At 43.2% G+C, this 13160-nt stretch overlaps 1 protein-coding gene and 1 non-coding gene across 2 annotated transcripts; both read right to left on the reverse strand.

The window, feature by feature from the left end:
* Positions 1-2487: 2487 nt before the first annotated feature.
* On the reverse strand, positions 2488-2561 carry TRNAI-UAU. The gene has a single exon. It is a non-coding gene; the product is annotated as a tRNA-Ile (tRNA).
* A 770-nt stretch (positions 2562-3331) lies between these two features.
* LOC123442736 (GDSL esterase/lipase At1g71691-like) lies at positions 3332-6873 on the reverse strand. Its single transcript, XM_045118868.1, has 3 exons — positions 6347-6873; positions 4156-4529; positions 3332-4052 (listed from the first exon to the last, which is right to left on the reverse strand). The coding sequence occupies exons 1-3, from the start codon at positions 6678-6680 to the stop codon at positions 3576-3578; spliced, it is 1185 nt and encodes a 394-aa protein (XP_044974803.1). The 5' UTR covers positions 6681-6873; the 3' UTR covers positions 3332-3575.
* Positions 6874-13160: the final 6287 nt, after the last annotated feature.

Genomic DNA, 13160 nt, shown 5'->3' on the forward strand with positions numbered 1-13160 from the left:
CCACGAAGAACTAACTCTAACCCTATATCACATTTTCCACAAAAAAGATGTGAAAGTACACACAGAAGTAGTAGAAATGGAAAACGTAGAGCATGTGTTTTATATAAAAAACGAGACCAACTAGGACTAGCCTTTGACGGCATATTTTTTTTAGGAGAATCAACCTGACCACCCGTCAAGCCCAAGTCTCGAACCTGGATGGACAACATGCACATCCGGAGCATGTACCAACAAATCGTTGTTGTGTTCATGTGTTTATATATAAAAAAAAGTATATGGAAGTTTTATATAATATAATAAACAAGACAAACCAAGACTAGCATTTGGCGGCATATTTTATAGGAAAAATAAACCTGAGGGTTTTATATAAGTGGTGAAATATGCGCAAAAGCACATAAAGTGGTAGATTGAAAGAAAAAAGTGCTCCTGGCACACCCGCAGCACGTGCCGACAAAGTGATGTTTTGTTCTTGGGTATTTATATATAAAAAAGTATATAGAGGTCTTATATAACATAATAAACGAGACAAACCAAGACTAGCCTTTGAGGACATATTTTATAGGAGAATCAACCTTAGAGTTTTACATAAGTGGTGAAATGTGTAAAAAAACATAAAATGATCATATTGAAAGAAAAAGTGCTCCCGACACACCCGCAGCATGTGCCAACAAAATGATGTTGTGTTCTCAGGTGTTTATATATAAAAAAGGTATATAGAGGTTTTATATAACATAATAAATGAGACAAACCAAGAGTAGCCCTTGACGGCATATTTTATAGGAGAATCAACCTGAGTGTTTTACATAAGTGGTGAAATGTGCAAAAAACATAGAGTGGTCATATTAAAAGAATACAAATGCTCCCGACACACCCGCAGCACGTGCCAACATAGTGATGCTTTGTTCTCGGGTGTTTATATATAAAAATATATAAAGGTTTTATATAACATATAATAAGCGAGACAACAAAGACTAACCTTTGACGACATATTTAATGGGAGAATCACCGGAGGGTTTACATAAGTGGTCAAATATGCAAAAATAATAATAATATAAAGTGGTCATATTGAAAGAATAAATGCTCCCGACACACCCGCGGCACGTGCCAACAATATGTTGTTGTGTTCTCATGTGTTTATATCCTTTCCTAATCCTAAAACACGGAGTGTTTCTGTCGTGCGTCGTTGTGGTCGTTTTGCAAAAAAAAAAACTCGAGTTCACCGAAGTCAACCCACAGACTGGATTTAAATGAGAAAACGAATTGTTTTATATATTTTTCCAGGAAACCCCTTGTGGTTTTTCGAAATCAACCCGCAGTCATGACTTAAGTGAGGGAACGAATCGTTTTTTGTAGTTTTTATAGAAACGTCCTTCAATTTTCATAAAATAAACCCGTAGTACATACTTAAATAAAAAACGAATTGTTTTCCGTATGTTTTCAGAAACACCCCTACAGTTTTATATTAATTAATCTGCAGTTCAATTATAAGTGACAAATACTTTTAAAAATCATATTTTTAAACGGTAACTCCAATTTTAAATTATTATATATGAAATTTTATTAAAAACATATGTAGAATCTGAATATAATGTTAGTTTATCTATTTAAACTAAAAAATTGACAATGTAATTTTAATCAATAGTGATGCGCACAATCTAAATATGATATTATTTTACCTATTTAACAATTTTAAAATTATATTTATGCTATAATTTTAATCAATAGCGTACAATCCATTTTTTCATACCGAGGCCGATCCATGTTGTTAATTAATCCGTGGTTTAATTATAGTTGACAAATACTTTAGAAATTATATCTTTTAAACTTTAACTCTAATTTTAAGTTATTATATATGAATTTTGATTCAAAAAATGTGTTGAATCGAAATATAATGTTAGTTTACCTATTTAATTTTAAAAAATTCTATTTATAATGTAATTTGAATCTACAGTGATGCGTACAATCTAAATACGATGTTATTTTTACCTATTTAATAATTTTAAAATTCTATTTATGCTGTAATTTAATCAATAGTACACAATCTATTTTTTCGTACCGAGGTCGATCCATGTTGTACACCTCATCAAAATGAGATTGAAGACAAAAGAAAGTATCAATAATCGCATATGCACGCCTCGGTAAAACATCACATGAAAACAGAAAAGTGATGTTCATCTTCGAGAGAAAGAGAGCATAGATGTATTCACAAAAAAGAGACAACGTAGATGTGAGTTTAAATAAAGGTCTCAAGTCATGACTATTAAGTTAGGACGTGTTGTCCGGTTTGCTTCCGTTGCAACACACGGACTCTTTATATGACGTAATAAATGAGGCCACCCATAGACTAGCCTTGACGGCATATTTTTATTGGAGAATCAACTTGAGTATTTTACATAAGCGACGGCATATTTTATAGGAGAATCAACCTGAGTGTTTTATATAAGCCGTGAAATGTGCAAAAAAAAGCATAAAGCAGAGAAAAAATAGTGCTCCCGGCGGGGCTCGAACCCGCGACCTTCGGCTCATAAGACCAACGCTCTAACCAACTGAGCTACGGGGGCTGTTTGGATTTACTTAGGTGATAACTTCTTAAATAGTCGTAACTATTTCTTTATCGTTTATTTCGAATGGATTTATAGCATTTCCTCGTTAGAGTTGTCGAGATGCCTGTGCATGCGAATCCCACGCACCGGTGTCCAGGGTCCCATTCCACCAAGTTCCAAGAGAACTACAGTATGGCCTGTGGCGTCTGCATAGAGCAATTAGAAAAACCCAAGCACCGTTGCAACTTCACCGCGATGATGGTGTACATACGGCCGGCGGCAGTGATTAAAAGCTCTGCGCCGCTTCCTGTGGCGATATAACCCAAGCCATCCACGCGAGCCGGGTCCGTAATTCCGTATCCCCCGCGCGGCCACGAGCTAGTTAATTACGGCAGAAATGCATGAGCATGCATCGTGTTTGTCTTGATAGTCTGTACGTACGTAGTTCGCGGTACGCGCGCGTCTTGGGCCTCCTGGCGTAGAGTAATTAAGAGTAATGCTACACCTACAAAGATTTACGTAAAGATTTTACGTACAAACTGATGCGTAAGATTGTGATTGGTAATTGAGGGATGAGGGGCCCCACCCCACTGAAAATCAGGGGGGAGAGAAGAGTTAGTTTGAAAGGTTAAGTAAACCTTTGTAAGTTTTTGTAGGTCTAGCATTTTTGAGTAATTAAACTGCCTCACTCCAGATCTTCGTTCACTGGCTTTGGCCTACGCATCTACCCGTAAGTACGGTCTGAAACACCTCAATCAAATACTGGCCAGGTCGACGATGTCACGACGTGCTCATAATTACTGAGGTACTCCATCTACTTGTATCATTAGAACGACGACAATACACAACACCATTGAACGATCCGTACACACACTCGTATGACTGATCGATCAAAAACAGACGCACTGAACTGAACTGAGCACGCAGTACTCCAGATAGACCTAATCTGGGAATTAACTCACGGAAGAACACTGCATGTCACGTACGTAGCTAGTGGCTAGCTAGCTGGTTCCCCTCGAGAAGAAACTCCATCTACGGCTGCCACGCGGCGAGCTGCTGGATGTTCATGGGGTAGGCGAGGTCGGTGCCGCCGGAGTACGCGGCCTTGCCGAGGAGCACGTTGACCCTCTCGGTGGGGTGGAAGGCGTCCCAGAAGATGTAGGTGTTGCGGTTGGGGCATGGGCGGAGGAAGGGCAGGCAGGTGATGACCCCGCGGTTCCGGCCGATCCCGCAGCACCCGCGGTCCACCACGCTGAATCCGTAGTTCCAGGGGCTCCGCAGCACCTCGGAGATCATCTCGAAGTTGTCGATGTAGATGAGCTTGGCGCGCGGGAGGTTGAGGTTCAGCGTGTCCACCATGCCCTTCACCTTGCTGTTGAAGGGCGCGATGAGCTCGTCCACGTCCGGCGAGCACATGTTGGCCGGGTTCCGCGCGCGCATGTTGGGGATGCACGCCATCGACCCCACCCCCGCGATCACGAACCTCCGGGCGCCCAGGTTGTACAGGCTCTGCGTCCATGCATGTTCAGGTTCGTCAGAGACCGATGCAGCTTACTACTCATACGTACTACTACTGCTAAGACCAAGAAGAGTCCATGCATGCATGGCTTACGGTGAGCTGCTTGGTGTAGTGCTGCACGAGGAGCGTGGAGTACTGGTCGCCGTTGTACTCGTTGCGGGTGTTGTAGTTGGGCATGAGGTAGTTGTTGAGGTAGTCGTTGCTGCCCATGCCCACGTAGAAGATGCTGCGGCCCAGCGAGGAGGCCAGCTTGCTCGCCCCGAGCTTCCCCTTGATCTGGTTCAGCGTCGCCTGGAAGTTCTTGATCTGCTGGTTGAACGGGATGCGCCCCACGAAGTTCTGGCCCGTGTTGTCCAGGATCCCGGCGGCGGCGGAGGCGTAGTTCACGCCCTGAAGGGCGCCGCCGTCGCTGTCGGCGTTGGAGGCGTCGTTGTTCGAGGGCAGCAGGGGCAGCCCCAGAAGCTCAGCTGCATGCATGCACACCACGACGAAAGTTAATTAACTATAGTACTCCCTCCGTTATTAAATACTATAAGTCTTTTAAACGATTTCACTAGGAGTTTACATACCAGCAAAAATAAATGAATATATACTCAAAGTATGTCTATATACATCTGTATATAGTTTACTAGTGAAATCTCTAGAAAAACTTATATTTAAGATATAATCCACTGTACATACGTTCTAGCAGGTGTATGGTTAATTGTTTGCGGTAACTAAGATTGAATTTGCTACAGCTGCAACCCTAGTTACTAGTTTTGTGGTGAATTATTGGCCGAGTGGTTAATTACCACCGTACTTACTATACAAGGCGTCATGTCCATAGCCTGGCCAGGGTCACATGGAAACATTGACGAGGCCACCATAGTGGTGGTGGTACAGGTTTTGACTGGCCGAATTCATCGCATCACGTGCACTGTATGTGTTGAATCAATGGGACGGCATTATGATCCCGGAGGAAACCGAGTACCGCTGTGCTACACTATTACTAGTAGTACGTATTACTAGTACTGGTGTGGAGTGTCTCACTCTCTTTTCACTCTTCTCACTCTCTCTCTCTCTCTCATACACTTGAATGAGCACATGGAGGAGGCCGGTCAGTAGTTATTACAGTCAGTACTGGTACTAGGCTTCAAGCTATGCTACTATGCTAGCAGGATATCGCAGTGCTTAATTATATGTACTGAGATTACAGTTGAAACTAATCATTTTAGATTTCGTTTGCAAGGACCGTGCACTATGTATTGCATGATTTGCTTGGATCTCCCTAAACAGTGTACTATCCGGTGTAGATTTCCATTGGAGTACTACTATACATGCATGTAGGCTTTCTGTGTGGAACTCACACACTTGCATATATGAAAAACAGTACGGGGTAATTGCATTGCTTCATCAAGCAGTGAAAAAAGGAGAAGCAACCTAACCTAACATTTGACACAACGAAATTATAGCTAGTCAATAATTATGGACCGTGAACATATAGATATAGAAATAGAAACCCTGAGGAACGTACCAGCATATGCACATCCAATTCCATCAAACCAGCTAGAATCTTTAATTAACTATTTCAGAGGATCTTGCCTTTATATAGTAATAAGTTAACTAATGCTTGCATATAGTACTCTAATGATTTAATAGTAAAATATGGTCGACGGTCGACACTCGACACACATACCAATAATGTAAGCTAATGATAACGACTTACTCTATGATTTGTACTAAGACATTCTTCTATGAAGAGACAGACTAATTACGCCCACTTGATATGTTTGTGCATATAAAAAGACTAAAACACATCAAATGACTATGTATATTCCTTTTCTGTAAACAAGTCCGAACATGGAAATGACTATGAGAATGACATAAAAATAGCCGTGCGGCCGGTGTGGTGTACCGCGCGCTAGATCACGGGTTTCCTGACGCTCTAGCCTCTCATTGCATTATTTGCAATATGACTGGCTCATTCTAGGATGTACTAAAATTAGCAATTTCTACTCAAAAGAGGCACTATACCACTTTGCCAGCTGATTTGCTATTTCTGCAGGCAACAAAAGGGTTTGATTTATATGCGAAAATAACACATCGTATACTACCGGCGGCATTTTTATGAGTTGTTTTCCTGGTGAGGAAATTTAAGCTTGCTCTGAAGCACTCAAGAAGTTTAACGCAAAAGAAAAAAAAACTCAAGTACGTACTAGCTAGTAGGAAACGAAAATGGCCAGGAGAGCATGCATGCAGCACAAGCACAAGGAAGCATGCATGGAGGATGGAGCGACGCACGTACCTATGGCGTCGACCATGGTGTAGCCGTTGGAGAAGCGTCCAGTGGGCCCGCCGGCGAAGTCGATGCCGTAGGGCAGGTAGTTGGCCTTGGCCAGCGACGTGAGGTCGTTGTTGTTGCCGTTGTCCGTCAGGGAGTCGCCGAACACGAACATGGCCGGCACCGACGGCCCGCCGCCGCCGCCGCCCGTCGCGCCGGTGCCGCTGGCCCCTGCTGCGTCGCCGGGCCCGTTGGGGAACGTGAAGTTCCACGGCGCGCGCGGGAACACCTGCGCCGTGGCGCCGCCGCACGCGAGGAGCACCAGGAGGAGCACCGTCGCCGTGGAGGAGGCCGCCATTGGAACGACGTGGGGTTCCAAGCTTGGCTAGGTAGATTAGATAGGTGCCTAGGTGTGTGGCATGCAAGACAGAGCTAGGCAGAAAGCAGGGTGCGCAGTGTGGAAGAAGGGGAGCGTGGTATATAGAGCGGGGAGCGAAGGGGAGAGGGTTTTGGGGTAGTTGGTGGGTGGATGAGGGAAAGAGTAAATGCGGCTCCTGCCATTGCTGCCATGGAGATGAGGAGTAAATGGGGCTCTGTTGGGGCGCGTGCTCGCGACTACGCCAGCCATGGCCGACAGCAGCTGGCGAGGTGCAGCGTGCCGTGCCTGTGGTTTTTTACTCTCGAAGATAAGAAGTACGTATATGGTTTTTCCCGGAGAAATCAGAGAACTTTATTCAACATATAAGCTCCCGGGATAGTCAGCCATCCAAGAGGCTTGTCACCAGGAAGGAAGGTGCTGAGCTCGGCCAATCTTCGATGACCATCAGCGCAGAAGCATGCTTTGCGCATAGATGGGCCGGTTAATTGGCTGATCTGTAAACATGATGAATTACAAAAGATGAAAAAAAAAAGGCTAGTTCTCCAATTTCATGAAGGATCGGTGCCACAGCCGACCGATAGTTGCCGCGAGAATTCACAAGTTCCTGACAATCTGTCTCAAATATCACATGTGGATAGCAGCCTCCGAGTTGAGGAAAGATCACGCCTTTTCGTAGTACCAACGCCTCAGCTATGAACGGGTATGTTACTTCTTCAAGCGGTTTGCTCCATGATCCAAGAAAGGAGGACGGAGACCTTACCAGTTACCACTCCACCAGCACCAGCTTTGTTTACATCAAAGTTTAGAGCAGCATCAATGTTGATTTGAACACACCCTTCTGTTGGAAGGCACCATCCATACCCAGGTAAAATAATTACATGTTGATTAGGTATGTCAAGCAGTGCTAAATCCTTTCTAATGCGCTTAACTGGGAATACTGGATCAATCCTCTGTTCATCATGTGTCAAACGCTTTCTGGAGAGCCCTATCGCCCACATAACAGTAATTAACTTTGCTCGCTTAGCATTATTGAACCGATCCTCACAAATGATATCACAAGTCCAAGTAACAGGATGGAGCCGAGGCATCCGAATGTCCAGCAACGAACATGCTTCAGCCCAAAATCTCTTGGCGTGTGAGCATTGCAATAATGCATGCATCAAATCCTCTTCCATAGCAAAGCACACACGGCAAGTGTTGGATTCTTTTATATGACGGCATTGCAAAGAACATTCATCAGGTAAAATGCCTCTCACAACTCGCCATCACAAATACAGTTGGAAGATTAGGCAAGTTCATGATTAATTTCAGTAAATAATTCATGACTAATACAGAAAGTAGCATGCAATACTCTAGCAAACCAGCAGAACAACTAAACATGGACAACATCACCGCGCAAGAAGCAGCAACAACAGCGATCATCATAAACAGAATACGAGTAACATACTGTTCGTTAGTTGCAGCAGGAGCGACTGTGTTGACGATGATGTTGGTGACGATCCTTTGATGATGACGATGAAGATGACGATGAGTAGCACAACCCGACTTGGATGGTAGACGACATGTGGTGACGAATTTGAGCAGTTGCGCAAAGCGCTTCCCAAAAACCTAATCCGTCCTCTCCCGGTGCAGGATCGCAAAGACGAACGGTTCCGGAGACCTGCTCTCTCGCACGCCGATGCACGTCGGCGTTCGAGATGAGGTAGACTACGATGGCGGCGCAACTTGTGAGACGAGGCAAAACCCTAGATGTTTTCGGTGTGTCTTTGGCCGATCATGATAAGCAGTATATATAGGAGGACCAAGGTCGGTTCCGTGTCGCGACCACGTCTCAAACCGACTTGGTTTCCAAGTCGTATACTTACCGGACAAGAAATTCTCAACTTGTCTGCCAAGACATAAAAAATAAAACGACAAAAGGAAGCTGCGCCCCCGCAAGGCATCGGACCAGAATTTGGCGGACCATTCACGCGCATGTCGCACGTACGCCCCGCCTGGTCAGGCGAGCGAGCGCGCGTGTGGTTCTCTCCTTTCTCTTCTCAACACACACTTAGAGTGATGGGGAAAACTCATTATATAAAGAGGTCTAACACTTCCTCCACTAACGGTATGGGACTAAACTTTAGCACCACCACACCACCACTTGCCATTTAATTCATGGGCTCAATTTGAGATTTCAAAATTTTGTATATGGGCCAAGCCCATTAATTCTAACAATACCCCACCAGATCTCAAATACCCATTTAGAGATTTTCCTTTTCTCTCCACTTGTTTAATATACCAGTGTTTTAGCAGAGACTGTTAAGTTGGACTACTGCCTAGAACTTTAAGCTACATTCATCCACAACTTGACAATGGACTATGCCTTGAATTGCTAGTTTTGTGTGAACATGTTTCACTCAAAGTCTTAACCAGTACCTGGCTGCCAGTAGGCTACCCCGCGGTTTGGAGGATATACGTCCTACTCCCAGGTCTCTTCGTGAGCTTACTAGAGATTACCCAAATCTCCTAGATTGCGACGTTTTACAATCGGAGCTCATATAGGTGTGTTCTTTCAAGATTGCTCTATAGGACAACATCTTTGCTATAATAGCCAATAGAATCACATTAAGGCATGTTGCCAACCTGCCTTACAGCACTTAAGCCTTACAACTCTGAGAGTTTTGCATCTTCACTTAGAGACGTTCACTTATTACTCTCCTCTGTTAACCAATAGCTTGTTCTTCCCAGGTCCTAATTCACGGGATCTCTGATCACAAAGGTTGGGTTGCTACTATGGTGTAACATCTATGTGTCTCATACCCATCTCCCTCGATGCAATATCTATCACATTTCGTGATAGTCCCTTTGTAAAAGGATTTGCCAGGTTTTTGTCTGTTTGAATATGCGTAACAGTTATTACTCCGGAGTTTCTCAACTTCCTGACAGATTTCAAACGTCTCTTCACGTGTCTTGATGACTTTGCGTTATCCTTAGAATTATTTACTTCAGCGATAACCGTTTGGTTGTCACAATTCATAAGAATAGCCGGTATGGGTTTTTCAACCACAGGCAAGTCCATCAAGAGTTCACGCATCCATTCTGCCTCTAAAGTGGATGTGTCTAAAGCAGTTAGTTGTGCTTGCATAGTTGACCTTGTCAATATGGTTTGCTTGCAAGACCTCCATGACACTGCACCACCTCCATGAGTAAATAAATACCCACTTGTAGCGTAGATTACATCAACATCAGAGATCAAATTTGAATCACTATATCCTTCTAGCGCAGCGGGGTGCCCTGAATAGTGAATTCCACAACTCATAGTACCTCTCAGATAGTGCAAGACCCTTTCCAGTGCAAGCCAATGATCATTACCCGGGTTGGACATGAACCTACTAAGTTTGCTCACATCAAAATAGATGTCTGGTCTTGTAGCGCTAGCTAGGTAATGAGTGAACCGACAATTTGAGAGTATCTTAATTGATCTCTCATTTATTTCTTGTTCTTTCTAAGTGTCACGCTGGTATCATAAGGTGTTGGAGAAGGCTTGCTATCCATATAGCCGAAACGGCTCAAGACCTTCTCAACATAGTGAGATTGCGTTAGAGTAATCCCACTCTCATCCTTAATAAGTTTGATGTTTAGGATCACATCGGCTTCTCCCGGATCTTTCATGTCAAAACTCTTTGATAGGAAAGTCTTCACCTCATTGATCACAACAATATTTGTACCAAAGATCAATATGTCATCCACATTCAAACATAATATGACACTATTGCCTCCACCATGGCGATAGTAGACACACCTATCAGCCGCATTAATGACAAATCCCGCAGAAGTCAAAGTTATTTCAAACTTCTCATGCCATTGCTTAGGTGCTGGTTTCAGACCATACAAAGATTTTAGCAACTTGCACACCTTTTTCTCTTCTCGTTTTACCACAAACCCATCAGGCTGATCCAAATAAATTTCCTCTTCCAACTCTCCATTTAGGAAAGTTGTCTTTACATCCATTTGATGAATGATCAGACCATAAGAGGCAGCCAGGGAAAGTAGCACCCGAATGGTGGTTATTCTAGCAACACGTAAATAGGTGTCAAAGTAATCTTCGCCTTCTTTCTGAGTGCAGCCCTTGGCCACAAGTTGCGCCTTGTACTTATCAATAGTACCATCAGGCCTTAACTTCTTTTTGAACACCCATCTACAACCCACAGGTTTACAACCATAAGGTCGTTCAGTTAACTCCCAAGTTCCATTAGAAAGAATTGAGTCCATCTCATGATGATCAACTTCTTTCCAATCATCTACATCCGGAGACGCATATGCCTCTTCAATAGACTTGGGAGCATCGTCCACAAGGTATACGATGAAATCATCACCAAAGGATTTTGCAACCCTTTGTCTCTTGCTCCTTACAAGAGCTTCATCGTTATCCTTCTCATGGACTTCCTCGGGTGTTTGTTCAATATAATCATCAAATGTACTAGATTTAGAATTTAACTCAGAAGAAAATCTAGCAATGCTATGCATATCTTTCATAGGAAAAATATTCTCAAAAATGTTGCATCACGAGATTCCATTATAGTATCTACATGCATATTAGGAACCTCATATTTAACTACTAAAAATCTATAAGCAATGCTCCGCTGAGCATAACCCAGAAAAACACAATCCATTGTCTTTGGTCCAAGTTTGCGTTCTTGGGGATAGGAATATTGACCTTTGCCAAACATCCCCAAGTGCGCAAATAAGAAAGTGATGGTTTTCTCCCAACCCACTCTTCATAAGGGGGTTTCTATTTATTTTTGTTAGGAACTCTATTCATGACATGACATACAGTCAACAAAGCCTCCCCCACCATGCCTTAGATAAACCAGCAGTGTCTATCATGGCGTTCACCAAGTCAGTCAACGTGCGGTTTTTCCTCTCGGCAATCCCGTTTGATTGGGGCGAATAGGGAGGCGTCCTCTCATGAATGATGCCATGTTCCTCACAAAATTCATCAAAAACTTTGGGAAAATATTCTCCACCACGATCCGACCTAAGACGCTTGATCTTTCTCTCTAGTTGATTTTCAACTCCAGCTTTATAGATCTTAAAGTAATCGAGAGCTTCATCTTTAGTTTGCAACAAACAAACATATCAAAATCTAGTCGCATCATCAATCAAAGTCATGAAATATCTCTTTCCACCTTTTGTCAACACACCATTCATCTCACATAGATCAGAATGTATGAGTTCTAGAGGTGCCAAGTTTCTCTCTTCGGCAACCGTGTGAGGCTTTCGAGGTTGCTTCGATTGCACACAACTATGGCACTTCGAACCTTTGGCAAGTGTGAAATTAGGAATTAAACTCATACTCGATAGCCGAGACATTAAACCAAAATTAATATGACATAAACTATAATGCCAAACATTTGTATCATCATTAATACTAGCACAAATTTGGTTTACCAACTTATTGCAAAAATCTGAAAGGGAAAAGCGGAACAAGCCTCCGACTCATGGCCTTTGCCTATAAATTGTCCAAATCTCGACACGATTAATTTATTTGACTCTAAAACTACCTTAAACCCATCTCGACATAGAAGGGAGCCGCTAACTAGATTCTTGTTCATAGTAGGTACATGTTGCACATTCCTTAGTTGCACGATCTTTCCCGAAGTAAACTTCAGATCCACCGTGCCAATGCCACAAACAGAAGCATGCGGCCCATTCCCCATTAGGACGGAAGAATCCCTTGCAACCTGATAAGAAGTAAACAAAGAGACGTCAGCACACACATGAACGTTAGCTCCTGAATCAATCCACCATAAAGATGATTGGAATACTGAAAGAACAATAGGTAAATTACCATACCCATTAGTATTGCTAGCGATCACCATGTTGACTGTCTTCGAGCTGGTTTTCCCTCTGCGGTTTGCGCGTTCTGGTCATTCCTTGGAAAAGTGTTCGAGCTTCCCACAGGCGTATCACTCTAGCTCAGCCTTGTTGAACTTCTTCTTCTTGAAGGTAGTAGTCTTTATAGGCTTGTTGAAAACATGCTTGTTCTTTCCTTTGTTCTTGTTCTGTGGGAACCTTTGTACCATGTTGGCAGCAGGTTCAACCTCACCTCCTTTCTCAGTAGTGTCTTTAGCCCGAGCTTTCTCTTCAACATCAATAGATGCAATCAGATTTTCAACTGATATCTCCTGTCTCTTATGTTTCACAGAAGTGGCGAAGTTTCTCCATGAAGGAGGCAACTATGCAATCATGCACGCAGCCACAAATTTATCGGGTAGATCACACTTAAGGAGTTCCAGTTCCTTCACAATACATTGTATCTCATGAGCTTGTTCAACCATAGAACGGTTATTCACCATCTTCTAGTCGTGAAACTTCTCCACGATGTACAATTCACTGCGTGCATGTGTAGCACCGAATTTAGCCTTTAGTGCATCCCACAATGTCTTTCCATCTTGTATGTGCATGCACACATCA

The sequence above is a fragment of the Hordeum vulgare genome, chromosome 1H (genome assembly GCF_904849725.1).
Source record: "Hordeum vulgare subsp. vulgare chromosome 1H, MorexV3_pseudomolecules_assembly, whole genome shotgun sequence".
Lineage (NCBI taxonomy): Eukaryota > Viridiplantae > Streptophyta > Magnoliopsida > Poales > Poaceae > Hordeum > Hordeum vulgare.

Coding starts and splice junctions, on each gene's coding strand:
- LOC123442736 (XM_045118868.1), bottom strand. CDS start 6,680: ATGGCGGCCTCCTCCACGGCGACGGTGCTCCTCCTGGTGCTCCTCGCG. Junction 4,530..6,346: donor CACCATGGTCGACGCCATAG/GTACGTGCGTCG, acceptor GCATGCATGCAG/CTGAGCTTCTGGGGCTGCCC. Junction 4,053..4,155: donor ACTACACCAAGCAGCTCACC/GTAAGCCATGCA, acceptor GCATGGACGCAG/AGCCTGTACAACCTGGGCGC.